The sequence below is a fragment of the Diabrotica virgifera genome, chromosome 3 (genome assembly GCF_917563875.1).
Source record: "Diabrotica virgifera virgifera chromosome 3, PGI_DIABVI_V3a".
Lineage (NCBI taxonomy): Eukaryota > Metazoa > Arthropoda > Insecta > Coleoptera > Chrysomelidae > Diabrotica > Diabrotica virgifera.
Window position 1 is genome coordinate 90464050 of NC_065445.1, and position 14934 is coordinate 90478983.

The window sequence follows — 14934 nt, forward strand, 5'->3', positions numbered from 1 at the left end:
AATTTGGTATTAATTTTGAGAGTAAATTAAATGTAAGACAAAATACTTACGATGTCGGGATAGTATCACGAGGTTTTTCCTGGTTTTCCCTCGTGATTTACTATGAGATCTCTAACGCGAGAATTTTAATGTCACCGTTGCATGTGGTTGTCTTTTTAAAGACAGATCACATGCTATGATTTTTTTGTGACGGATATTCTTGAGTTGGGGTTGATTTCGTGTAATCGAATGAACTATCTTTCAGTAAAGTCGTCCCAGGATTGCAACTCATAAATATTGGCAATATCATTTTAAAGTCTTCTACTTTAAAATGTATCATATGTATCTGAATTGCCGATATAAATGAGTCAAATTAAATAAATTATTAGAAGAATTTTTTTACTAAGCAACAACATTTTTGTTTATGTTAGTAGTATTTTGTATTTTGACAACGGCACACGATCTGGGCGTCGAAACGTTAATAAAAATCATTTTTTAATAGCCCAGTAAATGAACGGGAAATACGGCGATACCGTGTAATTTTCAGGGGAAACTCCGAATTGCATGAAAATTTGGATTTAGGTTCTACTTACCCTCCACTTCAAAGTTGAAATTGTGCTGTTGGTTGCTTTTACTTGGGGGGTGACAGTCACCCCTTCTCGGGGGTGAAAAACATACGTTCTAGATAAGACCGGAAATTGATAATTTGGCTGATTTTAAGCAACTTTTAATCTATAGAGTTTTTTATGTAAGTCAATAATTTTCGAGTTATTTGCGATTGAAAATGTTTATTTTTCGACAAAAAAACTACGTTTTCAGACGGTTTTTCACAAATAACTCAAAAAGTAAATATTTGATCGAAAAACATATTCCCAGCAAAAATGAAGCCTATAACAAACCGAAACAAATGGTATATCAGTAAAGTCTATCAATCGAGTAAAAACAAAGTTGTAGCTCATGGAAAACCCGTTCCTATTCGTCTAATTTCAAATCGAATATTCAAGGTGAAATCACCGAAAAATTAAGCACTTTTCGGGAAAAATCCATTCAAACTTTTTTAAAGTGTTTATAAAAAGCTTTATTTTAATTGTTTATACAAGTTTCTAGCATTAAAAATAAGCGAGTTACGCTCAAAATAAAGTTGGCCCTCTTTTTTTTTTTGGTGAAAAAATTATGAACATCTCCACGTGTTTAGCTCCCCAAATGAAATTAATCGCTACCGCTTTACAAGCTATTTACTTACTTATCTATTTTTTATATGATCTGTCGGTCTCACCGGTTTAAAGTGCTTATTTTTAAAAGGGTTATATTTGAAAAAGCTTGAATGCGTCACTAATCACGAGTGTATGCAAATTTTGAACAGCCATATCTTAACCAATTTTTGTCTTACGGAAAAACAAAATGAAACAAGCATATTTATAATAGCAAAACCTACATTTTTTACTCGTTAAGATTTTTCATATCACTAATACTTTTTAAGTTACATATTTTGAAAAAACGAAATTTTTCAAAAATTTTTAGAAATTTTTTTTTTACTATAATACCAAATTTTTTCAAAAATAAACACTTTAAACTAATAAAACTTACAGATCATGTAAACAATCCACATAGAGTTAAAATAAATGGTAAAGCGGTAACGATTAATTTTATTTAGGGTGCTAAATAGAGGCAGGTTTTCACGATTTTTTTACCAAAATAATGGGCCAACTTTTTTTTCAGTGTAACTGGTTTATTTTGGATGCTAGAAACTTTTGTAAAAAACAAATATAAAGCTTTTTTTAGATACTTTAAAAATGTTAATAAGCTTTTCCCGAAAAATGCTTGATTTTTCGGTGATTTCGCGTTGAATTATTCGAATTGGAATTAGACGAATAAGAATGAATTTTTCATGAGCTACAACTTTGCTTTTACTCAATGTATAGACTTTACTGATACACCATTTTTTTCGATTTTTTATAAGCTACGCTTTTGCTGGGAATATTTTTTTTGATAAAATATTCACTTTTTGAGTTATTTGCGAAAAACAGTCTGAAAACATAGTTTTTTTGTCGAAAAATCAACATTTTCAATCGCGAATAACTCGAAAAGTATTGACTTACGTAAAAAACTTTATAGAACGAAAGCTGCTTATAATCTGTCAATGTATCCATTTCCGGGCTTATTTTAAACAAGCGTTTTTCACCCCCCGAGTAGGGGTGAGTGTCACCCCCCAAGTAAAAGCAACCAACGGCACAATTTCAACTTTGAAGTGGAGGGTAAGTAAAACCTAAATCCAAATTTTCATGCAATTCGGAGTTGCCCCTGAAAATTACACTCCAAAACGGTCATTTATTGGGCTAATATACTAGTAACGTTATCCATCTGAGCTTAATGACGTAATCGATTATTTTTTTAAATTAGAATAGGGGTCGTGTGACAGCTCATTTAAAAGGTTATTTAATTCTCTATTCAGTAATATAAACATTAACATAATTATTTATACAGGGTGTCAAAAAAAAATTTTTTTTGGATTTAATTAATTGATACAAAAACAAGAATGTATGTAATTTATTTAATTCAAAATACATTTTACTGCTGTGAGAAAACAGGAAAAAATGCTTATTTGACAAATAAATCTTATTTTTCGCTTAAATTCAATGTTAATGCTGCCACCCACCTGCCTCTTGGTAGTTTTAAAGCAATTTTTGTTTTAAATAAACATATTTTCTGATAGCAGTAAAATGTATTTTGAATTAAATAAATTACATACAATCTTCTTTTTGTGTAAATTAATTTAATTAGAAAAAAATTGGACATCCTGTATAAATAATTATGTTAATAATGAATGGGTTGCATGTGTGAGTCCATACTATTGTAGTAAAGAAAAAAGAGACGTTCTCACAAACGCTTGTGAGAACGTCTCTTTTTTCTTTACTACAATTATGTTAATGTTTATATTACTGAATAGAGAATTACATAACCTTTCAAATGAGCTGTCACACGACCCCTATTCTAATTTAAAAAAATAATCGATTACGTCATTACGCTCAGATGGATGACGTCACTATAAAGACCCTCGAAACTCCAGGAGCCCCTTTCATTTACCTTGGAAACCAGGTGCTCCGGGAGTCGGTTCTGGTGGCATATTTGTGTTAGCGACCTCAAAAAACCCTCCAATTATTCATTTGCATCAATTAAATGCCGAAAACCACCGAAAATGTAGAAGATGGCGTCCCTTGCAGTGGTTCTGGCCACCACGTCCTCCGGAGGTCAATAATTCTGATGGCATATTCGTGTTTAGCGATCCCAAAAACCCATGAGTAATCTGTTTATATCAACTTATTGCCGAAAACACTCGAAACTAGATGACGTCCTTTGAAGGTCAAGGTCAAAGTAAAGGTCGCCATTGGATAGCCAGGAAAAAATCCTAGACTACTAGTACTTTTCCTTGATCCAAACTTCTACATGTTGCCAGATAACCAGTGACCAGGGAATTGGAATACCCAGTAAATCTTACAATTTTCCGCGTTTGTGCCTCTATATATTGAAAATCTTTAATACGATTGAGTTGTGCCCATGAGAACTTTTTATCAGGAATCAGGATGCTTCAAAGAGTATTTCCCAAAGAATGAACGAAATCCACTGGGACCTAATTTCCATAAGGTTTGTGCGGGGTACTTTGCAATATAAATTTTTTTAAAAACTTTCTGAACAAATAGTAGACCATTTAGAAGTTGGTTAATGTTTTTACATATAAAGAGGCGCTCTGCCTATCTAATGCCCTTTACAGAATTAAAATCGGATTATTTAAGCGGCCTCAGCAATGTCTTAAAATTATAAACACTTTTTTGGCTTATACAAATAGCTTTGTTTAACAATAAAAAAATTAATTTTTATCAACGCAAATAATCAAAACCGGTATAATTTGACTAAGGGCCGGTTGTTCGAACGCTAATCAACAATTATCATTATCAAATATTTAATTACTGTCACCAAACTGTCAATGTCAACTTTGTTTGGGTTGCTGAAAACATAATTAATTAAAATTATGAGATTTATTATCAATTATGTTAATAATTATTGTTATATTAATTGATTATAGTCTCAGAATTGTAATCAATTATGTTTTTAGCAACCCAACCAAAGTTGACATTGACAGTTTTGACAGTAATTAAATATTTGCTAGTGATCATTGTTGATTAGCGTTCGAACAACCGGCCCTTAAACTTTCAAATGCTGTAAGCAGAATTGCTATTTTATTTTTTAATCAAAAGTTATTCGGGTTCAAAAATTGCAATTTTTTGATTTTTTGAAAGTTCAACCGCATTTATCTTGAAAACTATGCATCCTACGAAAAAAATTGTAAGAACATTGTTTGCTTAGAATTGCTTAAGAAATACAAAAAAATGTTTTGTTTTACGAAAAATCGCTGTTATGTAATTCCTCAATTTCTTTGTTTATAACAATCTTATCGACATCCGGATCAACTGTTACCCAAAAAATTCGTGTTCTACGGGTCAAAATACATAAAAAAGGCTTGGCTAAGTCCATCTAAATAAAGCAGGCCGTTGCACCTCCCCCCTGGCGACAAAACTAATTTGTTTATAAGCCAAAAAATTGTTTATAACTTTGAAACATTGGCGAGGCAGCTTAAATAATCCGATTTTAATTCTGTAAAGTGTATTAGATAGAGTGCCTGTTTATATGCTAAAAAATTAGCAACCTTTTAAATAGTCTACTTTTTGTTCAGAAAGTTTTTAAAAAATTTAAACTTAAAAAAAAAATTAGATTGCAAAATTATTATGCAAAATCTATTAGGTCGATTTTAATGAAATTTGGTGGACGGTTTAAGTATGTTTTAAGAATTGTTTAAGCGAATTACGAAGGTTCTAATTGCAACCAAAGTGGTTGAAAAACATTGAACAAAAACAGGCTTATTTTGCCCCCTTATTTTGTATTTATTGCTAGTTTGCAGAAATGGTAATAATCTAAGACATTTTTAACCAGTCGTATATCATACAAAATTTAATTATCTTTATTTTATTTTTTACGACTTTGTTCCAAAACGAATCGTTTTAAAGTTATAACCAAAGAAAGTAGAAAAAATTCGATTTTTTTCGAAATTTTTAAATTTTTTAATTTTTTTATGAATGTTCCGGTCATATTTGAGAAGTAGCATAAGTCAATTATAATAATTATTAAAGTTGTCACCTAACTTTATCTGCAAAAATCCGAATGCCACCTCTTACATCCACCTCAAAACAGATCCGTCCTGGTCTAATAGGATACCTATGTTATAGGTTATATTATACAGGGTGTAACAAAAATACAGGTCATAAATTAAAGTACATATTCTGGGACCAAAAATAGTTCGAATAAACCTAACTTACCTTAGTACAAATATGCACATAAAAAAGTTACAGCCCTTTGAAGTTACAAAATGAAAATCGATTTTCTCGAATATATCGAAAACTATTAGAGATTTTTTATTGAAAATGGACATGTGGCATTCTTATGGCAGGAACATCTTAAAGAAAAATTATAGTGACATTTGTGCACCCCCTAAAAATTTTATGGGGTTTTGCTCCCTTAAACCCCCCCAAATTTTTGTGTACGTGCCAATTAAATTATTATTGTGGTACCATTAGTTAAATTCAATATTTTCAAAACGTTTTTTGCCTCTTATGCCCGGTTGCACCAACAAATCTTAAGCTAAGTCGAGAATATCATAAGAATTAATATAATATAATTATAATATATTACAATAAGAATACCATAATATAATAATATAGGTCTGGATCCCGCGTATGAAAAAAAAGTTGATTAATAGCAAGCTGAAAATTTGTTAGTAGCTTAAGGGTGTCTAGTCGGATAAACTTTGATATATGGAAACACTGTAACAGGGGCAGTTTTAATTGTGGAACAGGTTAAAAATTTGGAACGGTCAGACCACGAAAACTGCACATTTATTTTGTCCGACAGAACAGACTTAAACTCTCCGAACAGAGATTAAACTCTCAGGCAAAAATCAGACTGCTATTTATCACCTGTCATAATTCCTGTCATTTGACATATTCTACATGTTCCACTCATGAAAACGCCCATTTGGTGATAAATACCAGTCTGATTTTTGCATGAGAGTTTAATCTCTGTTCGGAGAGTTTAAGTCTGTTCTGTCGAACAAAATACATATGCCGTTTTCGTGGTCTGACCGTTCCAAATTTTTAACCTGTTCCACAATTAAAACTTCCCCTGTTCCAATATTCCCATATATCAAAATTTGTCCGACTAGACACCCTTAAGCTATTAACAAATTTTCAGCTTGCTATTAATCAACTTTTTTTTCATACGCGGGATCCAGACCTAATAGATATAATAGATAATAAGGTAAGAATCTAAAATTATGGTGCAACGTAAGTGATACTCAAGAAGACCCTATTTATAAGTAGAGCTTAGCTAAGCTGGAGCTTAAGATCTGTTGGTGCAACCAGGCATTAGTATTTTTTCGATAAGGCAGTTTTTATCGAGAAGCGGCTTCTTTTTAAATATGTTTACATAAAAAATTTATGGGGGTTTTGTGCCTTTAATCCCCCCAAATGTTTGTGTACGTTCCAATTAAACTGTTACTGCGGTACTATTAGTAAGGCACAGTGTTTTTAAAACTTTTTTGCCTCTTTGTATTTTTTCGATAAGGCACCTTTTATCGAGATGTGGCTTCTTTTTTAATATGGTTCAAAATATACCTAAAAATGTAAATCATAATAGTTATTTATGATATAAGTGTTAAGAGTACACGTTTAAGGCACGCATGTGAAAATTTGCAGAATGAGCGAAAGCGAGTTCTGCAATTCACATGAGTGCCTTAAAAATGTACTTTTTAACACGCAGATCATACAATATTTTTTCTACAAACGTAATTACAGGACAATATCTACAAAAACTTTTACTTGAACTTGACTGACATTCCAATTTTATATTTTTTTGACATTACATCAAAATTTCATATACGGTCAATACGAACTGCAGTGCCTTAAAATTTTTTTAAAGCACTAGTGCCTTAAAGTAGCCTTTTTAACGCTCGTATGGAGTGCTAAAAATTGCATTTTTAACACGGTTGTAGAAAAATAAATTTTCATATTATTACCAAGTCTCCATAATCGTACTTAACCATATACAAAAATGTGGTGGATTTGACAAATATTCAAAATATCTCGATAAAAAAACTGACTTTTCGAAGAAGTACTGAGAGGCAAAAAAGTTTTTAAAATATTGTGTTTAACTAATGGTACTACAAAAAAAATTAAATTGGAATGTACACAACAGTTTGGGGAGGTTTAAAGGAACAAAAACCCCATAAAATTTCTAAGGGGTGTCCAAATTACACTATAATTTTTTTGAAGATATTACTACCATAAGAATGCCACATGTCCATTTTCAATAAAAAATATTTAATAGTTTTCGATATATTGGAAAAAATCGATTTTCTTTTTGTAACTTCAAAGTTCATCTTTTCATCTGTTCATCTTTTTTTATGTGCACATTTGTACTAAGGTAAGTTAGGTTCAATCGAACTATTTTTGATCCCACAATTCATCATTCTCTTTGCCTTATCCCTATGCGGGGTCGGCTTCCCTAATTGCATTTCTCCACACAATTCTGTCTTGGGTCATATCAATGTTAATCCCCTTTACCAACATGTCCTGCCTTATCGCCTCCCCCCAGGTCTTCTTTGGTCTTCCTCTCCTACTCCTTCCAGGAATCTGCACTTCAGCTATTCTTCGTATTGGGTGATTAACGTCTCGACGTTGAACATGACCGAACCATCTTAACCTATGCTCTCTCATTTTGGCATCAATTGGTGCCACACCTAGACTTCCCCTAATATACTCATTTCTAATTTTATCCTTCTTTGTCACTCCACTCATTCATCTAAGCATTCTCATTTCCGCCACATGCATTCGTTGTTCCTCTTTCTTTTTCACTGCCCAACATTCAGTTCCGTACATCATAGCCGGTCTTATGGCTGTTTTATAGAACTTTCCCTTCAGCTTCATTGGAATTTTTCTGTCACACAACACACCACTCGCTTCTTTCCACTTCATCCATCCAGCCCTAATTCTACTGCATGCATCTCCATCTATTTCTCCATTACTCTGTAATACCGATCCTAGGTACTTAAAACTATTGCTTTTCACAATCATTTCACCATCCAAAGATACCATTTTATTTGTAGTAGCTCCATCTTTAAATGAACATTCCAAATACTCTGTTTTTGTCCTACTAAGTTTTAAACCTTTTTCCTCCAGAGCTTGTCTCCACTGTTCCAGTTTTTGTTCTAAGTCTCTTTCACTATTTCCTACTAACACGACATCATCAGCATACATTAAGCACCATGGAATGTTACCCTGTAGTTTCGCTGTTATCTGGTCCAAAACTAATGAGAATAAATACGGACTAAGCACAGAGCCTTGGTGCAATCCTACTTTCACATGAAATTTATCAGTCTCTCCCACACCTGTCCTAACACTAGTCGTTACTCCCTCATACATATCCCTCACAATCTTTACATATTCACCAGGGACTCCTTTCTTATTGAGTGCCCACCACAGAATCTCTCGAGGAACTCTATCATATGCTTTCTCAAGATCAATGAATACCATATGAGCGTTTGTTTCTTTACTCCTGTATTTTTCCATCAACTGCCTTATAATGAAAATTGCATCTGTTGTTGATCTACCCTGCATAAAGCCAAATTGATTCTCGGATATTTCGGTCTCTTCACGTATCCGTCTGTCCATTACTCTTTCCCATATTTTCATGGTGTGGCTAAGCAGTTTTATAGCCCTGTAGTTTGTACATTGTTGTATATCTCCCTTGTTTTTGTAAACAGGTACCAGTATACTGCTTCTCCATTCGTCTGGCATTTGTCCGACTTCCATAATTCTATTAAATAGACCTGCTAGCCACCTTGTTCCTGTCTCTCCCAATGCTCTCCATACTTCCCCAGGAATATCATCTGGTCCTACCGCTTTTCCTTTCTTTATTTTTTGAAGCGCTTGAGCCACTTCCTCGTTGGTTATTTTGGTGACCATTGCTGCTACTGTCTCCGTTGACTCTACAGGCTGTCTGTCAAATTCTTCATTTAATAAGCTGTCAAAGTACTTTCTCCATCTCTTTTTGACTTCCCTTTCGCGAACTAGTATTTTATTATTTTCATCTCGGATACATCTAATCTGATTAAAATCTTTTGCTTTCCTTGCTCTCTGTTTGGCTATTTTATATATCTTCGTTTCGCCTTCCCTGGTATCAAGTTGATCATATAGGTTTGAATACGCTTCTGCTTTGGCTTTTGCTACTGCTACTTTCGCTTCCTTTTTCGCCACCATATAGTTTTGAAGATCTGTGTCGGATCTGGTTTCTTGCCACTTTTTATATAATTTTCTCTTCTCTTTTATTTTTCCTTGTACTTCGTTTGACCACCACCAAGTCTCTTTATCCTCAAACTTTTTTCCTGACGTTTTCCCAAGTATTTCAATAGCAGTCTCTCTAATACTACTGGCCATTTTTCTCCAAATTGTATTAGGGCTTCCTTTCATGTTCCAACATATTTTTTCTACTATTCTTCTCCTGAATAGACCTTCTTTCTCATCTTTCAGCAGCCACCATTTGATTTTTTGTGGTCCTCTCCGATATTTTTGTTTAGTTTCGCTTTTTACTTCGATGTCCAGAACAAGCAGCTTATGTTGTTGGCTTACTGTCTCACTCACTATTACCTTGCAGTCCTTGCATTCACGTATGTCTTCTTTCCTTATCATGAAGTAGTCTATTTGGGATTGATGTTGTCCACTTTTGTAGGTAATAAGTTGAGTTTCTCTCTTTTTAAAGAATGTGTTAACAATCGCCATATCCAATGCTGTTGCTAATTCAAGCATGTCATCTCCAGCTTCATTTCTAGTTCCAAAGCCTAATCCCCCATGTATTGTTTCATATCCTGTCTTGGTTTGGCCCACATGTGCATTGAAATCACCTCCTATTATAACTTTCTCCTCTGCTGGAATATCACTCAGTACGTCTCCTAATTGATCATAGAAAGCTCTTCTTTCATTCTCACCCAGACCTGTTTGGGGAGCATACACACAAACAACATTCAATACCTCTTTATCAATTACAAATTTCACTGACATCATTCTATCACTCGTTCTTACAACTTCTACTACGTTACCTTTCATTTCACTATCAGCAATTATACCAACTCCATTTCTAGTGTTACTACTCCCTACATACCACAATTTGTATCCTTCACCTAGTTCTTTCGCCTTTTGTCCTTTCCACCTAGTTTCTTGAATACAAGCAATTTGAACTCTTCTTCGTTTGAGCGCATCCACTAACTCCAGACTCTTACCTGTAAGACTACCAAGATTCCAAGACCCTATCCTGATTTTTCTAACCTGCAATGGTGTTCCCCCTGAGATAGTCCTCACCCGGAGATCCGAACGGAGGCTCATTTTACTTCCGGAACATTTTACCTCAGGAGATGCCATCATTTCAGTATAAGTTTTTACTGCGTTTGGAGAAGGTCTTTTCATTATTATGGCCTGAAAAGATTTTTGGATATTTGATGCCTGAATGCCTTTTCTATCAGCACCATACCCTGCCCTGCACGTTTAGCCAATACACCACCAATGCAACCAAAGTGCAGTATTACCCCACACCCGCCTGCATTTTTCTGTATAGGCCAGGATCCCTACTGTAAGGACTGCCCTATAAGCCAATGTATTGTTGCCCGTATCCCGCCGCTAGGAGGCACGTACTTTGGTTATTTCGGGATTTTTGATCCCACAATATGTGATTAAATTTATGACCTGTATTTTTGTTACACCGTGTATAACTATAGTTATTGGGGACTTATTTTACACTCATTGTACATTACACATTCGGGGGAGAAATTTTACACTCGTATTTTGAATTTCTCTAATAGATGGTTTGGTTAAACCCGAATTTTACCTTTAAGGTTTTTTCTTAAACTGAAAACAATCACTTTTGTTTAAGAATATTTTTATTATGTGAAATATTCATGTTTTTCTTTGGTAGTAGGTACCTGCTGTTCTTTGATGTGGTAATAATATGTATAACTTTTATATGGTTAACTATTTGACTATAATTTATAACTTTCCTATGGTTAATTATTTTATAGAAAAATTCAAAATACCTACTGGTAAAATTGCTAAGTTCCCAATACCGAACTATAAGTAACATATCCTATACATATATGTAGGTACATATTATTATACATGTCGAAGTTTTTTATTTAAAATATTGCTAATGCTGTATAATTAGGTTAATAAGTATATTTTGAATTTTACAACAATTTTACACCAGTATTTTGAATTTCTCTATAAAATAATTAACCATAGGAAAGTTATATTATTACCACCAATAAAAAGATATAATTAAAGTTATATCAAAGTTGTATTATTACCACCTACTACCAAAGGAAGATAGAAATATTCCACATTATAATAAAAATTTTCTTAAACAAAAGTTATTGTTTTCAGTTAATAAGAAAAAACCTAAAAGGGAAAATTAATGTTCAAACAAACCTATTAGAGAAATTCAAAATACTGGTGTAAAATGGCTAAGTTCCCAATAACTATAACCTATAACATACAGTCGGAAAAATGAGAGAATGCCCATGAACGATCGCATCAATCACTTATTTTGTATTTGCTGTCTTTTTCTATAAGTAAATAACAAACGTTTGGTATAGAAAAAGACAGCCAATACAAAATAAGTGATTGATGTGATCGTTCATGAGTATTCTTTCATTTTTCCGACTGTAGGTATCCATACACATAAGTATACAGTCAAAAATGAAAGAATACACATGAACGAACATATAAAACACGCTGTATTTTCCTGTCACCGTGTCACACAAAAAATTGGCCAGCGCAAGTACATGTAATAATTATTGTTACATGTACTTGCACTGGACAATTTTCTTTGTGACACGGTGACAGGAAAATACAGCGTGTTTTATATGTTCGTTCATGGGTATTCTTTCATTTTTCCGACTGTACATATACTCATATACATAACGATGTTTGCTAATTTGCGATTTAAAATATTGCTAATACTATATAATTAGATTAAGTCAATTGTCTAGCTAGAAGCTCGCCAGCTAAAGTATTAGATTTTCGCTAACCGCAAGTGGGCGAAAGTGGTGGGGTAAGAGACAGGGAGAGTTGATGTGTAAGGCAGTGTTGCCAGATTTCTCCCAGCACGTCGCAATCTTTCTCAGCGACGTAGTCTTATTTTACGAATGATCCTCGTATATCCAGACTAGCTTCTATACTCCGTTTGAAAAGTATTGGTAGTACAGTTTTTATGCAGTGTTTTTGCATTTTATGTTGTATTGTATTCTAAGTTTGTCAGTATTTTTATAAATTCGTGTACAAAACTGACACACGAAGGCATTGATATTTATAACTTGTCTGCTTTGAACAGTCCTGTATGAAGATCGTAATAATCTTCCGCGATAAAAACTGTGAAATCATTCATTTCAAAATCGAGTATAGAATTTATATTGGTCTATGATGTTTGTACTACCAAAAGCGTTATGGAGATTTATGAAACAGGCATGTTTCATGTTTGTCAACATTAACATCTGAGATTTCTAAATTTTATTTGTTTAACAAATAGTTCGATTTTCAGACGACGAAAAATCTTCATCCTCACCACAAAGGCCCACAATAGCAGATTCTGTTAGATCCAGATCACGCTCTAGGTCCAGATCAAAGTCATCATCTAGTTCAAGTTCCAGTGATAACGAAGAGGAGGAGGATGACCGAAAGTCAGCTTATATTCCCTCCAAAAGCGATCTCAACTTAGTGAGACTGTCGAGACACAAATTGGAAAGGTAGCAAATGTATAATTTTAAATAAGCTAGCGATGTTTAATTTCCATTTCGATACCCATAGGTTTGTCCACATGCCCTTTTTCGACAGAATTGCGAAAGGCTGTTTCGTTAGGGTTGGAATCGGCCAACACAATAATGCACCTGTTTATAGAGTGGCAGAAGTAATTGGAGTATATGAAACAGCCAAGATATATAATCTAGGAAATACAAAAACAAATAAGGTAAGCTTTTATGTGAATTGTTTTATAAAGTTTTGATCGAATTTTCTTCAATTGTTAGCTATTATTATGACTAAGTATTTGCTCTATTTTCACTGCTACTAATACATACTTCTTTTTTGTCAGAATTGATAGAATTGAAACTTTTTCTCGCTTATTTATTGAAACATTAGTTTTCTTATGGTTCCTTCCAGTTCTTGTCACATTCCTTTCGCTATGTACCTATAGTCCTTCTCACCTTGTCTTTGCACTATAGGCTTTTATGGCCAACATCGATGATAAATTTCATCAGAAAATGGTTTGAACAAAATGTGCGTATTTGTAGTAGGTATATATGTAGTCATATTGCTAATAAGGCCAAACATAGGTATATAAGGTATAAACATTTTAGATATATCCCGTATGCACGTCAATGGTGGATATAAAATTCTTAATTGTATGCCAAAAAATGCGCAATAAATAAATCGTCAGTTTGTAGGAAAAATTTCAACACCCCCTATCTCGGAAACGAAGCATTTACGGGCATACGTTTATAAAGCAAACTGTCATTATTTTATCATGCAGAATTACCCCTTAAAGTTTGCCGTACTTGTTTAAAAACACCCTGTATTGACGAAAAACAGGGGTAGTTGTTAAAGTGCCTAACTTTTTTATTATCCAACATAAGCGAATGAAACAAAAAACATAATGTTAAGAAAACCTGAGGCTATAGTTGGGTTTTAATTTCAGTATTTTATAAAAGCTAGAACATTCCACAGGGTGTTCCAAAGTTTGACAAAAAAACACAGTTTGATTCGTACACCCTGTATACAATGACAGTGTACCTGTCTAGCAACAATATTATTACAGCGATATTGTTAAAGAATAAGGCTATAACATATTAAAAGAATTACTTAAATCGGACATCAGGTTTAGGAAATACAAGACATTAAAAATGACCCATTTTTTGGGGTGGCGGTTTTTTGTGCCGGTGAGTGTATTTCTCCATTACTCTGTAATACCGATTCTAGGTACTTAAAACTATTGCTTTTCACAATCATTTCACGATCCCAAGATACCATTTTATTTGTAGTAACTCCACCTTTAAATGAACATTCCAAATACTCTGCTTTTGTCCTACTAAGTTTTAAACCTTTTTCCTCCAGAGCTTGTCACCACTATTCCAGCTTTTGTTCCAAGTCTATTTCACTTTTTCCTGTTAACACTACATCATCAGCATACATTAAGCACCATGGAATGTTACCCTGTAGTTTCGCTGTTATCTGGTCCAAAACTAATGAGAATAAATATGGACTAAGCACCTAGCCTTCTTATTGAGTGCCGACCACAGAATCTCTTGAGGAACTCTATCATATGCGTTCTCAAGATCAATGAATAACATATGAGCGTTTGTTTCTTTATTCCTGTATTTTTCCATCAGTTGCCCCTATAATGAAAATTGCATCTGTTGTTGATCTGCCCTGCATAAAGCCAAATTGATTATCGGATATTTCGGTTTCTTCACGTATCCGTCTATCGATTACTCTCTCCCATATTTTCATGGCTAAGTAGTTTGATAACCCTGTAGTTTGTACATTGTTGTATATCTCCCTTGTTTTTGTAGACAGGTACTAATATACTGCTTCTCCATTCGTCTGGCATTTGTCCAACTTCCATAATTCTATTAAATAGGCCTGCTAGGCAACATGTTCCGGTCTCTCCCAATGCCCTCCATACTTCCCCAGGAATATCATCTAGTCCGACTGCTTTTCCTTTCTTTATTTTCTGAAGCGCTTGAGTTACTTCCTCGCTTGTTACTTAATGAAATAAGAGTGTCAGCACTAAAAGAGTGGATCTAAAATA

At 33.7% G+C, this 14934-nt stretch overlaps 1 protein-coding gene across 1 annotated transcript in view; it reads left to right on the forward strand.

Moving 5' to 3' along the window:
* Positions 1–14934, forward strand: part of LOC126881911 (RNA polymerase-associated protein Rtf1) — a 103984-nt gene that overhangs the window by 52634 nt on the left and 36416 nt on the right. Inside the window, exons 4-5 of the mRNA XM_050646639.1 lie at positions 12670–12874; positions 12936–13095. Of these exons, the coding sequence (XP_050502596.1) occupies positions 12670–12874; positions 12936–13095 (365 nt within the window). The remainder of the gene's footprint in view (positions 1–12669; positions 12875–12935; positions 13096–14934) is intronic.